The sequence below is a fragment of the Hetaerina americana genome, unplaced genomic scaffold (genome assembly GCF_022747635.1).
Source record: "Hetaerina americana unplaced genomic scaffold, ioHetAmer1.1.p SCAF_14, whole genome shotgun sequence".
Taxonomy (NCBI): Eukaryota; Metazoa; Arthropoda; class Insecta; order Odonata; family Calopterygidae; genus Hetaerina; species Hetaerina americana.
In genome coordinates, this window is record NW_027286514.1 from 6,716,092 (window position 1) to 6,739,705 (window position 23,614).

Consider the following 23,614-nt stretch of genomic DNA (forward strand, 5'->3'; position numbering starts at 1 on the left):
CCCCCTGCCTCCCTGCCCCCTCCCCCGCGATTCCTTGGAGGGCAAGGGGAAGGGTGGAGGGGGATGTTTGAGAGGGCGGGCCCCGCTCCGGGAAGCGACCGAGCGCGACTCAGAGAACTCTCCGTGGCGGGCGCGTGAACATGTTGAACATACCCGGGCGGGTGGTCCGAGAGGGCGGTGGTGGATGCGTCGTCCGTACGTCGCCGGTTCGTCCCTCTCTCGCTCGATAGCTTCTGGAGGAAGAAACGGCTCGGTTCGCCCCTCGCGCGTGAATGAAGTTCCCTGTCGCATCGTTCCTCCTCCTCGACGTTTATTTTTTTTCCTCATCCGACTGAGCCTGCCAAGCTCCGTGCATTAACTTGACTCTTTTGTTCTGTTACCGAGCACACACACGTGCGTATTTTTTATGTGAAGAGAGCGAGAGGTGAGTTTCTAAAAGGGAGGAAAAAACCATCCAACTTTTTCCCTACTTTCTTTTCATTTTATTTTTTTTTCGTTCATCACGCCCCGATGCGAAATTAAACATCGGTGAACTTTCAGCGGAGGAGGATAAAACATATATATATATATTATATATATATATATATATATATATACGATGTACATATGTATACATCTCCCATCCCTGCTGAGTGGAAAAGAGACCTGAGTTACGGCCGAGAGCCGCAGGAATAAAGCTCATAGAAGTTTGCGGCTGCTGAAACCCGTTCGGGAGTTGTTTTTTTCTCTGCTGCTCGGATCGCGAGGAGCGTGAATATCAACAGAGTTCTCCAACAAACTTCACCAAAATTAGGTCGAAATGTTTCGGAGAAAACGCATCGAATTACTCGGTTTGTTTTAGGTTTTTCATCGACACTGCGAATCAGCCCTATTGGTGATCAGTTGAACTTTTGAGCAGGTGGGATAGATTTTCTGTTTCGCGAGCGCTGGAACGGCGATATTCCCAGTCCAATCCCTGGATGGAAGAAAAACAAACAAAGAGAGTTCCTCTTCGTGAGGACTAGATAATATCCCGGAAGTTTTGGTGTCCCCGTGACCGCTCATCTCTGTTCTGAACATTTCGAAAGGAGGAGCGGCCGAAGAAGAGTACGACAGTGCACAGAAGCGGAGGTTATGTTTGTCTTGAGAGCGGGTGAGAAGGAGCTCTGGTGTGTCTGTGACTACATACATCGAAGCCCGAGTGGCGTCTGTTGAAATGGGTGCGCGGAGGGCGGAGAAGGGTGGCCCGCCTGGAGGGTGCCGCCTCGGGCCCACGATGGGGCCCACAACCCGGAGCAGACCAGCTCCCGCAGCCGGGCGGATTGGCATGCTATCGCGTCTAAGTAATCACGCGAGCACCTACCCACTGCGCTTGCTGCTGACGCTGACCCTATTGGTGGCATGCTTCGCTCAAGGTGAGTGTCTCCCCCCATGGGCCAACGACGGCCGAAACATGCAAACGATTCGCTTTCGTTGGGAGTGCCCACGAGCGGACATTTGCTGGTCGCAATCATGCTCGCTTGAGTGCGCCGCCTTCAAAAGATGGGCTCCAAAAGACCTGTTCGAAATAGGGTAAAATAGAACAATGCAAGACTGAATTTTAAAAATTTTTTTGTCGAAGGATATCGTCTAGAACAACAAAGAGAAGCAATCGATTGAATTTAAGTTTTTAAAATTAAAAAAAGTAAGTCCAAAGTATTCATTGGTGATTTCAGCTTCCTGATCAGATTTGGGACAATTGCATTTTTGTCCTTCAATTACATTAAGGTGTTTTAGCAGTAGCTCACTTTTCTCTAATTTTCATCTTGAGTGAACGTCGCGTCTGGGCTCAAATAGGGAAGTCGTCGAATTAAATCGGAAACCTTTTATAGCCACGACCTGTTTATGTCTTTACGAAAACAGCTACCGCGTAACTTATTTTCCTCCTAGAAAGAAAAGAATTTTGAAAATGCAAGCTTGCGAGAGCAAAACTTCCATCCCATCAAGAAGGCCGGCGTCTCTTCTCATACGATTTTTGCGTACTTTCACTCATGCAACTGACGACAATGAAAACCTATTGCGGTCGGCAACCGAAGATTGCTATGCTACAAATTGATTTCGCACGCACTATGACTGTACTCGTAAACACCTTTGACGGAAAACATGGATATAATTACTGAATATTCGTAAGTTATTGGCTTATAAATTTCCACAGAAAAAATACGAGTGATCTTTCAATATCCAAATTTTTAGTGGTGATTTGCACGGTCACCCATGAGGTATTCCGGTATAAATAGAAATCCGTAAGGCTAGAAGTATCTCTACTCATATGATCTTATAGAATAAGAAGAGATCCATATAGAAGTAGTGTTTTAATAAAGACTATTGGTAACTTATATCTCACTCATAAGTCTACGAACACACTTAATCAACCACGAATATCATTTTTCCTTCAGCTTCCTTTTTTTTCTCGCTGTCCGTTGACAGTAAATAATTCTTTCATCAATATTTTATACTTTCTATTCATGAAAGTTCATTCGATAAGAGATAAAACCACAAAAACAATTTGATTCCATTATAATAGCACGAAAGTGACCTGGGGAAAGTGGGCACACGACAAGTATCATATTTCAAGCGTATTTATGCATGCATATTCAATTAATTCGAAAGGGATGACTCTAAAACAGACATGAGACCACAATATATGCTTCCTTTATAAAAGGGGAGGCATCGATACAAAATTGCAGGCATAAACAGGTAGAAGGTAACCGCAACATGCCCTCTCATATAATGGACGATGCACATTTATCATTGGGACTTAGTCACGTTCATATTATAAAAGCGATCCCGATAGTTTGAGGCGGCGAAAATATATGGACTATTCGGAGGGCTGCCAAGGGACGGAAGATAATAGCCCGCCAGCCCTCCTTTCGAGGGATTACGGCGGATTCAGAAAACTTTCATATAATCGGATTTATAGGTGCGCAGCATGGCTTCTTGGCCTATGACGCATCGCCAGCCTAGGCATCCTTCCTCCGTCTTCGAAAGCAGAGATTTTCGTGCGCCTGGTCAACTTAGGCGTGTAAGCGAGTACCTGTAATTTTTCACGTCGACTATAATTCATGTAATGCGTAATTTGGGAAGGATGGAGAGGTTCGGCATGATGTCGATGCGATTTCCAATGTATTTACCCAGACATAAATTTGATATAGAAATACTATATGCGGCCAATTTTTAAAAAATTCAGAAAATTTCCGTGAAAATGTAAAATTTTTTGCAAAATACTAATAACCGTCCAATTTAATTAACTACGCGCAAACATTGTAAGGAATGTTTGGGGGAAAGTTAGCATAAATTGGCAGACTAAAAATAAAATTATCACTGTAAAAGAATCCGGATATTTAAAGGCATTTGATAAGGCTTAATGTTTTGTAATATCAACAAAATAATAGTTTAAGCTAGAATTGATTTTTACAGAACATTAATTGAGACATGGTTTCGAAGGCTTGCCAATTTGGGAATGGAAAATGAGCCACGCATAGGAGTAGTAAATCGGATATTATTCCTTAATAAGACGTAATAGTAACTGATCGATTGAATGCATTAATAATCCGGGTTGACCTTTTTACACTCAAGATTCCACTTAAAAAAATTAAACTAAATTATTGCGAGTTTTTCTCTTTGTCATAAAGTTTCGCGTGCCGAATTTTTTGTCCAAAAATGAATTTTTAGCAATAAAAAAGTCATCATTATACGGGGAACAGCTAGCTATCTTAATAAAAAAGAACTCGAATGTGATCAATATTTAAATTTAAACTCGTAACAGAAATGATTTAGATGAATTCTTGGAAAAATGAAAGAGGCTGAAAATATTCCTCAAATCTTCGTTTGGGCTAACTTCCCGATCCGACCGAAGGCCACTCACGGCTCTGAAGGGAAATTTTTTATTTTTAAGAAGATATCAGGAGAAAGTTTAATTAGATTCCGATCATTGGATGCAGTTGAGGTTTTCGCAGGGATGGGGGAAAACTTTCACAGAAATGGCACGTCGTGGAAGGGAGGACGGGAGAACGGTCGGGAGGGCTTTCGATGGGGAGGGAAGGGATAGGAGGAGCCGTGGGGGGCGAAGTGATGGAATGGTTAGTGGGGAATTGAGAAAATGGAATCGTGGGGAGGAAAATCAAATGAAATAGAAAGGGGCATTGAATAAGGAGGAGCAGATTTAATCAACGCGATAAAAATTAGATGGGATCAATATTTTTGAGATACTCGTCTCCGAGGGAGGAAAATGGAACATAGCGGATCAGTAGTGCTCGGGGAATGGGTGGAGTTGGGAGGTTATAAGGAGGGAAATGACGAAAATAAAGTACCTCTACGAAAAGGGTTAAGGCGGTTCCGGATTCGGGGAATTTCTGCCATTTAAGAGAAAGATTCAAGTACCCACTTAAATGGCTGGCGACACGTATTTTCACCTTTTCGAATTTAATGCAAAGCTGATTTTATTTAAATTCGTATTTAAACCTCCCGCGAAGTTGAATACATGTTTTTTGAGTTCCATTGTGAGTTAAAATAAACGTGACTCGAAAGGAATGCATTAATTTGCTGACACTTAAACTTATGAGAGAAAGAGAGGAAAAAAACCATAAGTTTTTGGGAAACTCGAATTTTCAGAATTGACGCATTAAATGAACGAGTATCCGGGTATCTTGAGATTAGAAACTGGAATGAAGGGCACTCAGAAGGCCATTTGGTATCAGAACAGTTTATAAGGGATCAATGACTTTTTAGTACCCCTTAAAACTCAGGAATTGCCATTTTAATGAGAAGTTTATCAACCATGCTTCATTAAAAACATTAACGAACTTCAGAGCTACGGCCTACGATTAAATTACAACCATTTGGAAATATCAGAATGTGCATTTTTTCTCAGAACAATGCGGGAAATGTTGCCTAGAGATCTAGAGAAAAGTTACACTCATTTCATCCATTAGCTATGCTATTATAGGGGAGAAATGAACAATGGGACCAGATGAATAACTTAGATTCGGAGGAACGGTTAACAACATTTGAAATTCAGGAACAATGGCGAGAAAACTGTATTTTTTGCTGATTGAGTAAATTGGCCAAAGGTCACCAAACGTCAATGTCCTCCCTGACGGATGCTATTATTCACTTTTGGATTGATTGCGAATTCTCTCAGACGTATTGGTTATCGCCACTCGCATTCGACCCCGGGACGATACCTTGACCTTCCGTGGCCGTGCGTCGACCCGCGCACGGCAGCGATAACGCCTCGCGAGCCGCCGGTCGATATTAGTACCAAGGATCCCATCAAGGGAATCGGCCCCCATACTTTACTTTCCTTATATATCAAGTGAAAGGCTCAGATATTTGAAGACGTCGGTTGTCGAATCTAGGACTTTCACGCGCGAGGATGAAGGAGGAATGAGATTTTTAGGCACCATCAGGTCATTCGGGCCATTTGAGAACATTAGATCCATTGAGATATTGAGAAAAAAAGTAAAACAAGTTTCGAGTTGACCAATTACTGAGCCGCTAGAATTTCTTTTGGGGACAATATTTCGGTCTCTTGTCCAAAAATAACCTGGTCTCTAAGTTTCCCAATGTAAAAGTCTGTTTTGCCTTAGAACCAAAACAGGGCCCATAACTACACGATAAAAATACAATACCATTGTCTGTTTTATTTCTATTTACCAAAGAATTATTTTCACCAGTTATTGTTTTTAAATAAGATGCGACGACTTTCACTTAATTTCAACTGTTCGATTCCTTCCTTAAAAACCAGAGGTTGCGCGTTTGGGAGACAAGGGGTCGACCATTGGAAAGTCTGACCACCAGCGAAGACTTTATAGCATCATTAAGAGAGTATTTGGATCATAGATGTAATCTGGAAATCATTAAAAAATAGGCTAGGATTATTGATCACTATCTCTCTTATGTAAAACGCCTTACAAAGCATAAAAAAACCATTTGAGAGATGTTATTAAGTGTTTAGAATACAAAATAAACATTTACTGCTTTGTTATTCGATAACACAACTTCGATTTTATGCAACATAGAAAGAATATAATAGACACAATCAGTTAAACCAGAAATGATTTTGACGATGGTGATAGCTTCAATTCTTTTATGTTGTTTTCCGTATTATTACACCCTTTCTCAACTCTCAACACACTAGGCTTTTAGGAGACCGGCGTCTGTGCCCATTGTCAACCCATGCCTTTCCTTTGCTCTTCCCATTTCTTACTTTTCCTACTGTTCCCACTATTGCTGAAATCCTACAACTCCGACCCACTCCCTTTTGTTCTTCAAACGATAAACCTCACATAGCAGAGCTATATATGTTACACTAACAAAAAATTCTGAGATCTGTCTAAGTAGTTTCCGATGATCAGATGGGAAGGTGGAAGGATATAAATTATTGAAAATCCCTTTTCTGACGGGAATGTAAACAATAAAATTCGCACTGATAACATCGTCGTTCATTTTCGTAACCATAATGCCCTTTCTTGATCCATTATAACCGGTGTTAAGTTTTTCATTCGTTGCAAGAGAATTGTGCTTTAAATTGATATGATCATCATCTGATTCTCTGCCGTTTGGCAGGTCCCGCACTCCATTTTCGTCTCCATCTGTCTCTGTCCTTCATCAGATCTTTCATTCCTTTCCCTCTCTTTCCATCCTTGATTTCATCCAACATTTTCAATTTCCTTCTTTATCTCACTCTTCCCCTTCCGCCGTTCCTTCAATTCCACTTTTTAGAGATCCCTCTCCTGTTGTTATACGCCCTATACGGCTTCATTATCTCCTTTGGATCGTATTGAGGAGAGTTCTCTGTTCTCCAATCTTCTTCCTCACCTCCTCATTAGTGACCCAGTCCACCCACGTTATTCTTTTCGACTACCTGCCCAAGTCCACATCTGAAATGCCTAAATTATGTCTTTTTCATCCAATTCCCACGTGTACCATCACTGCATGTGATGCTAAGCATGGGAAACGTGGGAACGTGGGTTACGGGAGCGTTAAATCAGAGGGCATTTTTTTGTTTCTGAATCTAAATTAGTGGCAGAATAGCCTAATACTATATAGTTGAAATAAGTAAATATGATTCCAATTTACAATGGCTCTGACTGATAAAGCTCAATCTCCTACTGATTAGATTACCCTTTATCGGTTTTTTATTCAATAAACGTTTTTTCACTATTTTGGCATAACCGAAAATCTCCAATTCCGCTTAAGAATCCATATAATTCTTAAAATATCACATTAATCTCCTCAAATTCTTTGAGATAAACGCGGTTTTTCCCCACTCTATATGAATTAGAAAAAAATATCCATAATGACGGAAACAGCCACATTTTCTTATGTTTTTCTACCAAAATAAGTGAGAAGGAAAGGAGGAGAATAATAAATACACGAATAGCGTAGTTACATCAAATATCTATCTGGCCATGAGTTTCTGGGGAGTCCTTTCATCGAGAAGAAACAGAAAGATTGCTGATAGAAGTACAGCGTACTGAATCGCATCTCTCGCTCAGCAAAAAAAATATTCTAGGAAGCAAAGTTAATGTTTTTGTTTCGAGAATTCACGATGGCAAGATAAGACTCCTTTCAAATCCGGCTGTTGAGGCAGTCAGGTCCGCTTTTTCTTACCGCATTCCCCTGGGAAATTAATTGGAGAGTAGAATAACTGTTTACTACTCCGGCAATTGGTACCTAACTTTGATTATATGTTTATTTCGTAGTTAAAGCCGAGATAAGGAAATACTACGAAGCCCGGAACACGCACAAGGGAATCTTCAGGTTAATGACATAGACCTTGGAGAGCTAATTACTTCGGATCGAAATTAGGCCAACAAACATTTTAAGCTATCTGTTGCAGTATGTGATGTAAACCTATTTCCCTTGGACGAACATTTCCTTTGCTGAAAGTACCTCAGTTAGACTTTGATCCCAAGAGAATGCAGAAAAATGATGACAGAGGGAATCCTAGTAACATGGATGTTTTTTTCGGGGACTAAATGGGTTAAAAACGGTTGGAGAATGTGGGATTGAGATTGGGAGATATGCTCCCACGCACGTTAAGGGCTAAAAGCGTTCGTTTAGAATAAAGGAAAAATAGAAGAGGGGAAAGGAGGAAGCTTCTCGCAGGGGGAATAAATAAAATACGGAGTTCCCTGTTTTTTTTTTTGCCCAGGCGAGGCATTCCTCAAATGTATCGACCCATCCCCGTTGTCGAACTTTGTCACGTAGATTGTTTCAGATCAAAGGGGGAAAGACGAGAGTCCCGTTCGTGCCTTGCACATCCCCTTTCCCGAACACTGAACCTCCCAGCATGAGGCCATCGGTCGCTCACCACAAAGCGTGAAAGGGGAGGTACCCCTGGTACGCCCTCTCTCTCTTTAGCCCCACGCCTCATTCTTCTACTCTCTCCCTTTGTTCTCAAGGATGCCAACAGACATCCAATTGGGCGAATTGGCGTTTTTCTCCGTTGACTGACGCAGAATCGTGTTTCGCAGTAATTTCAATGTGCAAAAACGTTATATATATATATATATATACACACACACACACACACACATTATTATTCACTTCCGTGAAACTTTCAAAAAGTGTTATATATATAAATAAATAAATAAATAAATATATTTATTTATTTTATATATATGCGATACGACGTTGGACAAGACAAATATAGACAGAAATATAAAAAAGGGCACATTCACATATGTAGTATATATGACATATGCTGGGTTGTGTTTTGTATGGAAAGTCAATATCGTGTATGGGCGAGTGGGCATGTAATAGTTTGCCCATCCAAAACCTACCCTAAATGGTAGATTAAGATGTGCGAGGGAAGGAGGGAGATTGTGTTTGCCAACACAATGAAGAAAAAAACATAAAAAAAGGATACTCATAGGTATTCCGAAATTTTCTGTGGCAAGGCCACCTTCCTCTGCGGAAAGAAGGAAATCCTTTCCTTCTTATTGCTTTCTTCCTCTTAGGTGTGTATGTGTGTGTGTGTGTGTATATATATGACACAAATGTAGATTTTTAAAACATAGAAACACAAAGAAAGGGCACTGACGTATGTAGTTTTGACGTTCCGACGGCACGACCGTCGTCATAAGAATGGCGTTCTCGGGAAAGAGTGGAGGGAACATCCGCGCGGGAAGGCTGAGGGAAGAAGAGGTAAGGAACCAATAGGAAATGGACAAGGGGCGGGGGGAGGATATGTAGGCAGCTATTAGATGCATTTAGACGGCTTGTTTCAGCCAAAGTTTTAAAAATCTACATCTGTGTTTTTATATATTTCTGCGCTGCCGAAGAGGGTTCCCATTTCGAAGATATATATATATATATATATATATATATATATATATATATATATATATATATATATATATATATATATAATATGATGATTAGAGGCTCGGCCCGATGAGATGAAAGATCCGTGATATTTTTGCATTTATGATCTGCTTGATTCTGCCCTCCCCACTCTCCTGTATTCGTCCTTCATACCATCCTCGTATGTGTTCCTATCCCTTTTCCTAATGCCCATGTATATCTATGTGAATAAATAATTGCTCACCTTATGGCTGGTTTTCCTGTTTGAATGTGTGCATATGTTGTACTTATATATGTATAAACAAATATATATATATATATATATATATATATATATATATATATATATATATATATATATATATATATATATATATGTGTGTGTGTGTGTGTGTGTACATGCATATATACATTTTTATTTATTTATACATGTACGCACCCACATATATGTTATACGGTCAGGTATATGAAATAAGCTTTTAAAATATAGAAAAAAATAAATCAAAAAAATGTGTTTAACGGTTCAAAGTTCATGGCAAGGAAAAGTTTCGTGGGACCATGAATAATAAATTGCCTGGGTCAAAGTGGAAGTAGTAGCCATGAGATTGATAGAAATAAGAGGTGAGAGGTAAAAAAATATCTATATGATGGCCATTGGTACATATTGAGTCTTTATCTGACTAAGGTGGCCCGAGCACCCAAACTTTAAAAATATTTTTATGCGCCCATTTTTATTTGTCTCTATGCTTAAAAAATGAAACAAAATTAAAACATACCCCCTCGTACGTGTATTGTGCTGTCTCAGTTTGGTATTTCAAGAATTGATGTGCATATATATATATATATATATATATATATATATATATATATATATATATATATATACATATACATATATATAAAATAGTAGTGACACAGAAAGATAAAGAATATGTGATGGATATTTCTGGGTGTGATGGATATTACTGGATGTGATGGAGGCGCCTTCGTCCTGTTTTTAACGCGCGTCATTCCCTCTCACAATTACATCTGCATATCACAATCTATATCATCACTGCGTGTGCCCATAGTTGAGAAGATTTTGCTCGTATGTGTGCGCGTATGCGCTCAGAAACTATGATTAAAAATAAGGGAAAAAATTGTATTTGATGAAGTGTTGGAATGATAACGGTTTTTCCTTGCTATGCTTTGATTAGAAAAATTAGTCAGTTGAGAATAATAGGGAAGGTGTTTGTGCATTGGGACGGGGAGAACACGTTTAGAAGAAAGAGAGGGGAATTGAAAGAACCGCTGGAAGAAAGGAAAGCGGAAAAGAAGGATACTCATTTTTTGCTTTTAAGAAGGAGCGACTCTGCGAGAAATTCAGGGCCGCCAGGATTTTGTGAGCGGAAGTAGTTACGGAGGCGCGAGGAAGGGGAAAGGCGTGCGGATCAGAGGCCGGTGGGTCAAGGGTTTGGGGATTAGGGAGGGTGGAGTGGCGCAAAGGACGGGGAGGTCGACGAAGAGGGGAGGTAGACGGAAAGGGGAGGTGGCGTCAACGCTGTTCCAAGCGGAGGAAAGTTCGGGGATACTGAGGGTAAGAGATGCTGGCAGGAGTTAACGGGATCTGTTAGATAGGACGGGGAGAAGCGGTAATATCCTTATCTCGCGTCCCTTGGTCTCAAAACCTTTTTCTCATACACCTGGGCGTGGGGCAGACCAAAAACTTTCAAAAGATAAAATGACGTTTTTTGAACGGAAACTAGTCAAATTGTTATCAACAACAGGGTTGTTATGGAAATGGAATATATATTTTAGGGGAATAAGCGGAAAGCATGAGTTCTGAAGCAGTGAATGCTAGAGGAGTTTTAGGATAGCACTGTGCGTGTATCGAAAAGCAACATTGAACATCTACGAGTATTCTCAAGAAATATTAATCTACTCTCATTAATGTCTGCTATTTGGAGGCAAAAAACCAGTTGCCGAAATTTAACTTAGGTATCTTAATGCATGCGGTTGCGTAATAAGTTTGAGACTCAATTACTCGGCGGCAATGAAGAAAATCTGCCATGACGAATTTATATAATATAAATATTTATTTATATTTATTATATATGTGCTTATCTCGGATAGCGATACTTACATAATCGCTTCGCAAAATGTAGGAAAGGGAAATTAATAAATTAGGACTTTTTTTCACAAGGTAAAGACGGTCCAAATTAACACTATAATAAAGTATGTTTCATTCTTAAGTAACTTAAGTAAAGTTTGATTCTTATCATTTGACTTCTATAGTTAAATTTTTTATAGAACTATGCCAGATTTATGGAAAAAATATAAAACAAAATAGAGGGCTCTGATACAGATTCGAAATCTCTTGAAGTTATCAATCCATCATTCAAAAGTTGCCAATACGTTGGTAGGCAATATGTAGGTATATTATAGCTTATCGTGGAATATTTTCATATACCCAAATACAAATAATTTTCATTCAAGGTCTTCTAAAGTTGACCTAACTACCGGAGCTATTGTTTCCTGATTTTCTCATTATATCTCGAGTTTTTCACTTGAATATAGCTTATATTGAAGAAACATTTTCTAAAATTGCAAATTGATTTAAAAATTGTGTAATTTCTGTCTTTAATACATGCAATGGCCTTCAAAATCTGTTACATACCTTATTCTACACTGCAATTTAGAAGAAAAGAAGAATTTTTAATCATACAACTGTGTATATATTTCCCCTAATCTAATGTGAATTATGGTGAAAAATGTTAAATTTTGCTAGTTTCCATGCACCACGTATCCCATATTATCATGTTACCTCATATTTCACGTTTACGAATAATTCCCATGAAGTCGTTTGACTTTATTGCAACATATAACTAACTATCACAGACGAAAGTCTTAGGGAAAATGGAGGGAACTAAATATATGTAAATAATTCTGGCGTCACATGCATTATCCGTATGTTTTCTGCCAATAAAATCTCATCATTATTCACAAAAATCACCCTTATTACTTTGGTACCCTTCCATTAACATCAATTTATAGACATTGGAAATCTCTCTTACACGCAAAAAAGACATACTTACTAGAACGTTTGTTGGTCATTTTCGGATCAAACCGTCACATGTCATTGTTCCATATACATGCTTGTCTCGGGCACGCTTATGTCAATATCTGAACGGCCTTAGTGCTCCAGGCATTCGGATCCCCACTGAGGGACAGCTGAAGCCGAGTTGGGAGCCGAATATATGATATTTTCGACGGTGGTGGCAATTAATTCAGTCGAGACTCGACGGCGCGGCGATTACGGCGTTAATTGGCTTCGCGCGAGTAAATTTCCTGCGTTTTCAGGGTTAAAAATTAGGAAAAAATTTCAGCACCAGCCATTTGATATTCATGTGAATTGACTGAAGTGAACATTTCAAAAAGGGTCATAGGTTGGAAATATCCTTTTCCCGTTGTGAAATATAAATTTTAATGCATTAAAATTACGGCGAACAAAGTTTTCACCGTCTAGATGTTTTGTGCTAGGTCCGAAAGTAGAGAACACTGCTTCCAAAGGAATCCCACTGGTAACGAATATCAGGCGATGAGCTCAATCAATAATACAGAAGTGTAAAATTCTATTCAGCGTGAAGACCGATATTCTTAGAGTATTCTATCAACAATTAAATATGATCACGGTTCTTTTGGCCTTGCGACACGTTTGGTGTATGTATGTCTAACTTATCGTGAATTAGAGGAATGGTGAATTGTATTGGGAACACTAACACACGCACATCTTCTTGGGAAATAAAATGAGACCAAAAGGTCCGGGATACGTGGTTTTTACACCTCTGGGGATTTATTCGATGAACTCTTACATCTTCACTTATCAAACACTACACCAGGGTTGATAACCATTATCATTATTACGCAAAGAACATAAGATAAAATATTTCACACACCGACGAAATAAGCTAGTTTCTTAGCACTATGTATAATTGAACTGGTTATCGTTTACAATAACTTTGCCAGACAACGGCTTTCCTTTCAAATTAGAAATTTGGGATTACACATTAAAGGGACTTGTGGAACGGAATTAGGAATATGCAGACAAGTGAGGAGAAGGACATCGTAAAAGGAAAAGAAATGATTGAATGACCTTATGTCATACGATGATTCGAATTTTTTTGAGGAGTATCGCAAGGTTTTATTCGTTTGTGTTTCATACATAGAGATGGAGAAGGAGACGCGAGCCGCATATACACAGGAACGAGAGCAATTTTTTTTAAACAAAGTAAATGTTTTCAGATCAAAACGCAGAAGAGTGCGGGAACTTTGCCCTTGGTAAATAAAGTACGAGTAAAGTAAACTTTTTGAAATCAGTCAACGTTTGACTCGCGCCCATTGCTTTCAATGTTTCGGCAATGTGAGAATTTCAAAGAGTAATTTATCTTTTTTTTTAATGTGTGCACGCCGGGGATGAAAAAAGATGACCTAAATGGTCGACATTTGGATTGAAGAGCTTGCATTAACGGATAAAACATTGCATACGAGATTATATTAGTAGACAACGTCAATGTGCACAGCGGTTGGTTAGTTCGTTCGGAAAATTCACGAAAAAAAGGTCAGAATTCGCTTCTTGAAGGTGGCTTTAATCATGCGAGAGAACTCTGCAGTCTACAAAAGTCTGCTTTACGGTCGACCGTAGTTGGAGGTATGAGTTGTGACGTATTAATTTCAAAACTTTGAACTCGATGCACGAGAGACAGATGTTTATACAGGGAAAAATATTTGCAGTAGTCTTATATTTCCCTAACGCTACGGTTCCACGTTAATATTCTGGGCCGAGTTTTTATAATATTCCGAGTATGTACAGAAATATGGTTTCCAATGGACTAAACTATAAACCTAAGATAAAGATACGTGTTGGTAAATTCATTTGAAAAATAATTTCTGTACGGTCCCTTATTTATTGAAGGCAACTTTTCCGCACAGCTTCATTTGAATAAAAAAAATCTTCTTTATTCGGCTCACCTAGCAGCGGGATTTTGCGCAAACAAACCATGTGCTAGTTGTATGTTTAGTAAGAACATTTTTTCTGCGATGATCCAAAATTTGAGTTTTGCATGTATGTTTGCATGCATTTACTGGTCATCTACTACTTTAGTACTTACTTTACTGGTCAGCTACTCGTCACAGATGGAGATGGCTTTAACACAGCCCGATCGAAAATTAGTACCAACGTAGTATCGAACCAGCAGATATTACCTATCAAAATATATTATCAAAGATTTTTAGCTCTCACCGTAATCTGAAACATTTATCCGCGGGTCAAGACGAGAAACGTCCTCCGTGTTATTTCTTTAAAATTTATAGAATTACATTTAAAGGTTTATCTCTAACTTCACCAGGCCCAGCATAACTATTAAAACCAATTTTACGCTCAGAATCAATGGAAAACTAAAAATAATAATGAGTTTCTCAGAAAATACTAGCTGACATAAAATTACAAAAAGCACGGTGATGGCAAGGGGTAGTGTTTTTAACATATCAAACGAACTCTTCATATCTTCAGTCGATACGGTAAAGTATTATGCAAATTACGTCTAGAATTGAGGGTAATTCCCTCCTAGTAGATGAGGAGCAAAGAGGGGCATAAGAGAGGGACAAGCTAAGACCTTTTTGCCTCAGTTGGGCGTCTTTTATCAGTCAAAATATTGGGGAACAGGGTACAATGGATTCTACTTGTCTGAATCATCGGCTAAATAGTCCTAGATAATGCACTGAAATTTTTGTATATTTGACGCTAAACGCAGTGTATTTGTTTTAGTTATGCATGATCAAATTACTGTCGAAGATAACGCGAGTTATGTTGACGGAGGAATCCAGCATTCAATCGAAAGAATATCTCATAAAAATAATAAGCTCTTAAAATGTACGCTCGTGAAAGGTAGACTGATGTAGGGTCAAGTCCTGCCACACACCCAACTAAGTGTAATGTATGTACATATGCGCAAATGTGCAATAACATGCAGAAATTTAAGATAATACAAATCATTCTCCTTGAGCGAGATTCGAACCCAGATCCATCGATTACATATCGACTAATTTAGCTGATACTATTAGAGGATAGCAATATTATCATTATAGACAGTATTTGAACCCGGAAAATTTATGCAGTATGCTTATTTATGTGGACGCTCAAAGCAATGTCAAAAAAATGCAAGTTGGTTTCCTGAGAGGACATTGTCCCATACTGGGCCTTTTTATTCACACTACGCGTATGCAGTGATCTTTTTCTCAAACAAAATAAACATAAATTCAATCCAATTTAAAGCGTAAATACGTATCTGTAGACTAAGTGTTTAATCTTCTAGCAGTGCTTATATTTATTAATCCAGCGCATCAAAGTTATCATCATAATGCTAGTGCAGTTACTTTATGATCCCGTTGAGGGATATTTTACAACGATAGTGAAATTATGTTTCGTCTCCGTGCCGGCATAAATCGCGCTGAGCAAGATTTTGTCGGCTTTGACGTCCACGGAACGGTCAGCGGTGTCGGCCAAGCGCGACGGAGCCTTCCTCTATTTTGGCGAACCGATTATTACGATAATGAATGAGACAACATGAAATTATGTAGGGATGGTTGAAAGCTGCTTTGAGCAATTAAAATAATTAGTTGAGGGGTTCGAAAGTTTGGGTTAAATTATAAGAGCTAAACGAGACGGAATTTACGTGAACCCCCGCACCCAAATGTTTATATTAGGGCAGCTTCATGAGGAAGGGAAGGGGAGGAAATATAAACGGGTTAGTAAGTAGTATGTACGTGTGACCCGGAATTTAAAGAGGGCTGAGCACAGTTGAGTAGTTGAGCACTCTAGCCGCTCGGAGAAAACACATGTGCTCGCTGAACTGTAAAAGGAAGTAATACGAAATTGAAGTGGTATATTATAGGTTAGATGTATACATGCACAGAACTCTGCCTTATAGCTTGAAACTCAAAATACATTTACTTCCCTCCGTACATGCGGTATGAGAGAACCAATGAACTAGGTAAACTAGGAATGTGAAGCCTCCAATATGTTATGACTTATTGTGAAGGACAGTACAGAGCAGTCTGCCACATGCTATTGCTTGAAATTCCAGTGTTAGTTGTAATTAGAGAAAGATTTATGGATTTATGGTTAGAAACGGCTGAAAAACCTTGCAAATTGACGGCAATTACGGGAGTTGATGTTACAGTTTTTATGTTTCTGGTAAAAAATGCAAGATTTGACGTTGTTTCGAAACGTACTATCGGGTCGATGTTTCGTTAATGCTCCACGAGAAATTTTATTTTTTTATTTCCCTGTGAGATTTCTTCCCTCACTATTTGACTGACAATCTCTATGCCACCCACGATTCTAATAACCATAAATTGATTCTAATAACTGTATTTGGGAAAACAAGGCACCTACTCGATCCAAATCCCTTGGCATTCTTGCTGCCAATTTTTAAACTACTCGTCCTGAAGTAGAAAGTCTGAAAGAATGTTTACCTATATCAACTTGAATAACCCCAAGGGAGCCAAAACTTTTTCATTTTCATATCGCACAAAATATTACAGTTGAAGAAAAACCTCAACAATTAATTAACGAAAAAATATATTTTAATTTTCAAATAAAAAATAGGGAGTTTTTCAACTATAATATCTCTGTTGTAAGCAAATCGCTTAATACTTTGGAGATAAATATATTCTCTCTGATATTCACTTGACAAAAGTTGGTTTACCCATATTTTTTATTTTGCAAAACTACAGGTAATTTAATCTTGACATTCATCACTATTCCGGGTCTCATGTGCTTTTCTGTTTCATTATAATGTGGTATTAATTTGAGGCTTGGATTATTACAGTAATCCATGCTATCCTGTAACTTGCAATTTTCTCTATTTATTCTACTTTGGACATCCTCTATTATTTGTTAGTTGTTATCCACCCTATGCTTCCACCTTCCTAATTTCTCTTTACGAGTAAATCTGCCAAACACTAAATCTTCACAGATTTGTCTCAATTGATGATGAGTCCATATCTGGAAAAGATCATTTTAGATAAGGGGAGCGCTTTTTCGAGAGAGAGAGAGATAATACCAAGGATCGACGATACTACACAGTAAAATATGCAGGGCAAATCAAAGAGGCTTAGAATTATCCAAAACACGAGACCACGCCATGTTTTTATCCAGAAAGACAACCAATTTATACATATCGGTTGATCCCATTATGCCAGTTAACTTTAAAAAGATAAGAGTTAATACCCTCCCGCTATCATGAAATATATGGTCTTTGCACTTCTTGATGGCAGATACATGGGGATGGTCAACGCATTAAGGTAGATTATAGAGTTTCCAATTCCAAAGAGAATAAAAACAGCCCCTGGCTAAAAGGGTAAAACCGCTGATATGAAAAGTAATTCTTGCTCCAGTGAGTTGATTTCACTCTATGAAAAAAATCTCATAGCATCAGAAATTATGGCATTTTATCTATTTTTATTCCGAATTATTTGTTTCGTATAGGGAGTGTGATTAAACTTTAACATTTCCACTCATTTCAATTATATCTGTTCCGTAAAACGGAGGAAACTGTAATATAACTTCCTTAGTAAAGCAAATCGATGAAGATGTTACATTACCCAGGAATGAGGTTAGAATAAAATAACCATAAACACAGTAATCAACCCGAAGGTCGGTTTGATAGGTGATGGTAGAGTTCACCCAGTACTAAGCCCGACGGCGTGTGAAATTCACACATAAAGGTAGGGGGGCTATTTCCTTTCCCTGTGCCAGTTATGGTTTCCCAGGAAGATCTGGTACCCGAAAAATCACATAGCTTGGGTGGAGCTCCAGGTGCCCAGAGTGCCTTGCCCGGGAATAAGAAGCAGCGAGTTGATGACAGGGACGTTGAATAAGGATGTGAAGAAAAGACTCGTTAAAACTTTAAATGTAGCCGCGCTATGTCCGGTGCGGAAACGTGGCAACTGAAGCAGGATGGGAGAATTAGATTGGAGGGTCTTGAAATGCGGGTGTGAAAAAGAATGGTGACGGTGAAATGGCCCGAAAGAAAAACAAATGTGGAAGTACTAGGTATTGTCGGCGAGGAGAGGGGTTTTTGGGAGAAATCCGAAGGAGGCAGGAATTTTGAAGGCTATAATTGAGGAGAGAATGTTAGGCAAACGAGGAAAGATCAGGAAAGGATTGGAATAATAGATGGGATGAAAGGAGGAAGACAGAAATGAAGGATTTGCTGTAGAGTATCTTGCTGGTGTGTGTTTTGTTAGGAGTCACAAAATATTTATTTGGCTGTAAAGTCCATCAAAAACCTAATTTAACCGGTAGATGGCTTAATAGTAATAATAATATACACATACATACAGTTACACACATTAATGCATATGCTATTGGACCTCCAAGGGAATATCCATTGATCTTTAAAATGCCCGCGGTGTGAACAAATCAATTCAAATATCGGAGCATGAATAGGAATAGTAACTTAGTGTAATGACAGTCGGATCGGCGGTGCTTACTGACCCCGTATTCATCCACCAGCAATCCGGTAATTGGAGTTCAAAGTTAAAAGTGATTTCAATAAATTTCCGTCACCTGATAACAAAACTACAATCGGTGCTTTTTCGACGCTTTTCACGAACCTCAGAGTGAAAGTCACCCTGATGTTTATGCGAGGAACGAATGTTCAATTTGCTTCCGTCCATATCGCATTCTGTGCGTTCCATTTCCAGCGCTCGAGGACATACAGTTTGCAAAAACTCGGACTCTCACAAACGCACACACGAGCTCAATTTCCTCGATTCTACTCATCATTCTTGAAGCATCTCGGAAGGATTTATTGGCAAAAACACGTACATACGTGCCAGCGCCGTTAGAACAATGCCTGTATTGTCCAAAAAATGATTAGTCCTTGACAATGGAAGGGATGTGAGAGGCGAAGGACGAGGCGATGAGGATCCCTTGGTTCGGGGGGTTGGAAGTCCTAAAATGGGTTAGGTCGTAGGCGGAAGGTTACCCCGAGCGGGCGAGAGAGTGGAGGAGGAGGAGGATGCTGAGGAACAGTGGAGGTAGAATAGCTCTGCAGATTGAAGAGGACCACGGGGAGGAGGTAGAGGATATAGATAGGTGGAATGGTAGAGAGTTAAGGTCGCCCGGAACGAGTCGGCCGGAGATTATATCTACATCTGCAATTCACTCCCGGTCCCAACGGTAGGGTTTGCGGATTTTGTGGGTTTTGAAATGCATCATAAACTAGAAGACTTGGTTAGGAAACATACGAGGTGATAACATGATTAGCATGAAGCACTAGATCGAAATTCACTCGATAGCTCAATGAAAATTTACTTTAAAAAAGGTCAGTACAAGTTTTGAGTATCAAATAGTGTACCAGCGGGACCGGATTTGGACAAAATTCCAGCACTCATCAAGTCTTGGGGCCTTTTCCTGTTGCTAAACATAAAAGGTGCACTTCTAAAATTACCCAAACAATTACGGGATCATAGATTGATTAGGTGTATACTCGTGAATCATTCTTCATATGTTTGAAAATTAGCTTTTTACAATTATGTGCAATTTTTCCATTTCTTACTCTTTGAACAAAATGTTGAATACATAAATTGATAAAAAATTAATTGTTGGTAAATGGGTATGATGGTGACCTGTGCCCCGTACTTACGCTAAAATGGCCAAGGAAAATGAAATAATATACGCTCCCTATTAGAGAGACCGTTATATCGGTCCGTAGCCCTCAACTGATCGAATTATTTCTCTCTGCATTGACCTTTCCATTTATTCGTTGCGATAGCAGAATTTTCTAAATATATATGTGGCTAGGACACGTTTTATTACGATGTCTTTTGCCGATTATAATAAAAAAATTTTTTATTTTATTCCAAAGGATGGCAAAATAAGCTTAAACAGTGTCTGATAACTAAAAAAAGACCAAATTGATCACATTTGTTAATTTTGCTGTCATTACTTTTTATTCATTTTATTGCACATGAATCGAGATACTGCAGAGTAAGTGTATGTTTCTGACTGGGTGGATATCTTAAACGGAATTAGTTGATGTTACACATAGAAAACATCACTTGCATTTACAATTGATTTCATGTTTTCCCGATTTTCCTCGGTTAGAAACTTTCCGAAACAAATGGTTTAGTGATTAGCAGTAACGTCGGAATATATGCGCGTTTCATGGCACGCGGCGTATTGTTTGATATTACCTAAATGACCTATCCAAAAGTAGAAAGGATATGAACTACGCAATCCCATAATGAGGAAAAACGAATAAAACTTCTATCAGCAGGTTTAGCAGGGTATAATTTACAATAATTATGGCACGAATTTCGATAGAGTTATAAATGGTATAAATGATTTGAGTATTCAGGAATTCTAAGGAAATTTCTGTGACCTGAAATCAGACTTATGATTCCGCCTCGGTATCTGAGCTTATCTCGGCTTCCCTGGGCACGATGTTCCTAAATATTTTTTCACACAATCTAAAAGTACACGTATCAAAGATCCAATTACACTGCCTTTGGGATATTTATATTCAATAATTATAACTATCACCGGAAAATTCGTCGAAAATAAAAATTTCCATAAAACTGGGATAACTGAGCTGGATCAAGGCTCCTTGTTGCCATACCTTGACTAGTTTTCGGCAGGAACGATGTCACGTCCTGTCGCGTCCTGCCGCCCTAGTTTTATGCGGGCATTAAGCATGTCTATAGACGCAGAAAATGATATAAAATTATTTAGTTTTCTTTCAGCTATCGATTACGTGGATTACATTTAGGTCCACACAATTTTCCATGCTTCATCTTCAGACTAGGTGCTGCGTAATTCAACCGATTTAAAAAAACTGCCTTTTTAACTTTCATTTCCTCAATGCTATCTATATTAACGGTTTGTTTTAGAAATATCGGTTTAATTAAAGAACATTGTCGCCCGGTGATTTTCGTATCAGGGAAAACTCTCCCCAAATCATATATTTTGTTAAATTGTTTAGAATTTTATGTCTCCGGAATGAGCATAAATTGTCTTTATCTTTCTTTACGCATCGATCCACAAGAAGCGGATCCTCACGATCATGCAAGTGATGTTTTAAACCTCGTGGAATGGAGCACTAAAGGCTGTGCTATTCCAATGCAGCGGATTTATATTTGTAAAATTAAAACAAAAATTATTACGACTCAAGCCAGTGATCCCCTACCAAAGGATTAGGTTTTGACACGGGGCTATGGCCATGACCAAGATATACACATATTCTCATACAAATTGGGATTATAGAGTCACAATGAGCAGGAAAAAGCATTATAATCCTCCTCTCGAAAAATTCGCTTACAAAACGTGCATATCTCTTTTCCTCTCTCAACTGGAAGAAATGTATCGGAGACAGGAGAGAGACATCCATCCTCGCAACCCAGGGGCTTAAAGTTGTCATATATGAGATCGTTTTTCGCATGTGTGGGCATTCAAAAGAGAAGTCGCTTTTCCCTCAAGTTACGGAAGCAATAAACCCAGCGCTTCCAGAGCCACGCACGCAATTCAATTCGGTGAGGCCTTTCTCGAATGAATATGAATCACTACTCTAATATTACTCCAGTCATGTCTTTCTCTATTGACAACCCTGGAAATAAATGTTAACGATTAACTAAAATTTAACCTAACAGAAATGTACCATAATTACTGTGTAGAATGTAATAACGTAATAACGCTTTTCCGATTCAGAGAAGCTGAAGTATATGAATAAAACTGTTTCTGGCGTGAATTGGTGGAAAATCTTCATATTGATATTAAAAAATAACCAACTTTGCTTTTTCACATAGACAATTTTATTTAAGACCTAGGTTTTGTTATGGTATAATACCTTCACCTGAAGATGTTATACCAAAATGAAACCCAGGTCGAAAATTAAATTTTCTATATGGAAAAGCCAAGTTGGTTATTTTTCAAATTCATCATAAGTTTATGATATTAAAATATTAATTTTTCTGAAAAATGAAAATAAGTGTAACGCGCGTAATGTTTTCTTAATGTTTGCTCAGTGTCTGTGCTTTTTAAAGCATTGGTAATAAATCTACTAAATTGAGTACTTCGTTGTTTTCTTATATAAGAAATTTACTTTTAAGCATTTTTATTAATAGAAACAGATCTCAGGTTTGATAAAAGATTTTCTTTGAAAAACTGGATTTCAATCATTATACCTTCCACTGCGTACATAGATATAAAATTGATAAGATTGATAAAATTGATAAGTCCGCCAGTGAAGATCGAAATTTGATTATTGATGTAACACCTGCAATATATTAAATTAGCCCACATATTTCAATCTATGTTTGATTTTTAATGTTAATAACAAAATTTCACACCATAATCAGAAATAAATTTTACTTAAGACATTTTAGAAGAGGGTTATGAACAGACTCTTCTCCAATTCACCTAGATTTGTCTCATAGGGATTCACTAATATCATCCTACTTTGGAAATATTTACAGGGTAAAGACAGTATATGGCACGTTGAAATTGACATTTCCTCTGATTTATTTTTGCTTGCATGTAAAAAACATTACCGTACAAAAATGTTAGTCCCTTTGTTATATTTTTAGGCCAGCAAATCACAAGACATGAATTATGTCAGTAATAGAATCATCTTGAAAAAATAATGTTAATTATCTCTTCTGGATAATATATGCTATTCCAAATAGTTTCCAAGTACTACAGTCACAATTTGAAAATTTTTACCATCACCATAAAACTTTTATTTTCCTCTCCCCACTGACGTCATAGGTTAGACACACAATACAAATATTCCACAAATTAAAAGTGTACATGAGGAGCATGCAACTTCATAAACATTATTTTGGATCATTTTTTTGGACTATAAATCGGTGATTCTTGGGTATAATTACTGCAGAAAACGATATGAATTTAATGAGTTTTTATCCCCCAGCCATTTCGAAATATGTTCTTTCTCATTTCATGGAAATTTAGCATGCAAGGACTTCCTTGTGCGAGCTAAATCGATTATACATGTTCGGAAAACCATTAAGCTAATATCGATTTCATGCGGTGAGAAAGTAAATGGCAATTACGATGTTAGAAAAAAATGTACCTAAATCACGGTAAACAAAGTTTAAACAGTTAATTAAAAAATTTAGGACGCAGATCCTCAGCATTAATTAAAAGAACACCATTAACGAAATTGGTGGATGATAAACAAATTTTTGAATATTTTCATTGAAAATTATTCATGTGTCATAT

At 38.2% G+C, this 23,614-nt stretch overlaps 1 protein-coding gene across 1 annotated transcript in view; it reads left to right on the forward strand.

Annotated features, from left to right (window-relative positions):
* The first annotated feature begins 578 nt into the window (after positions 1 to 578).
* The window catches only part of LOC139686314 (uncharacterized), a 257,577-nt gene continuing 234,541 nt past the window's right edge, over positions 579 to 23,614 (forward strand). The window contains exon 1 of the mRNA XM_071583470.1: positions 579 to 1,394. Within this exon, the coding sequence (XP_071439571.1) occupies positions 1,196 to 1,394 (199 nt within the window). The 5' untranslated portion in view covers positions 579 to 1,195. The remainder of the gene's footprint in view (positions 1,395 to 23,614) is intronic.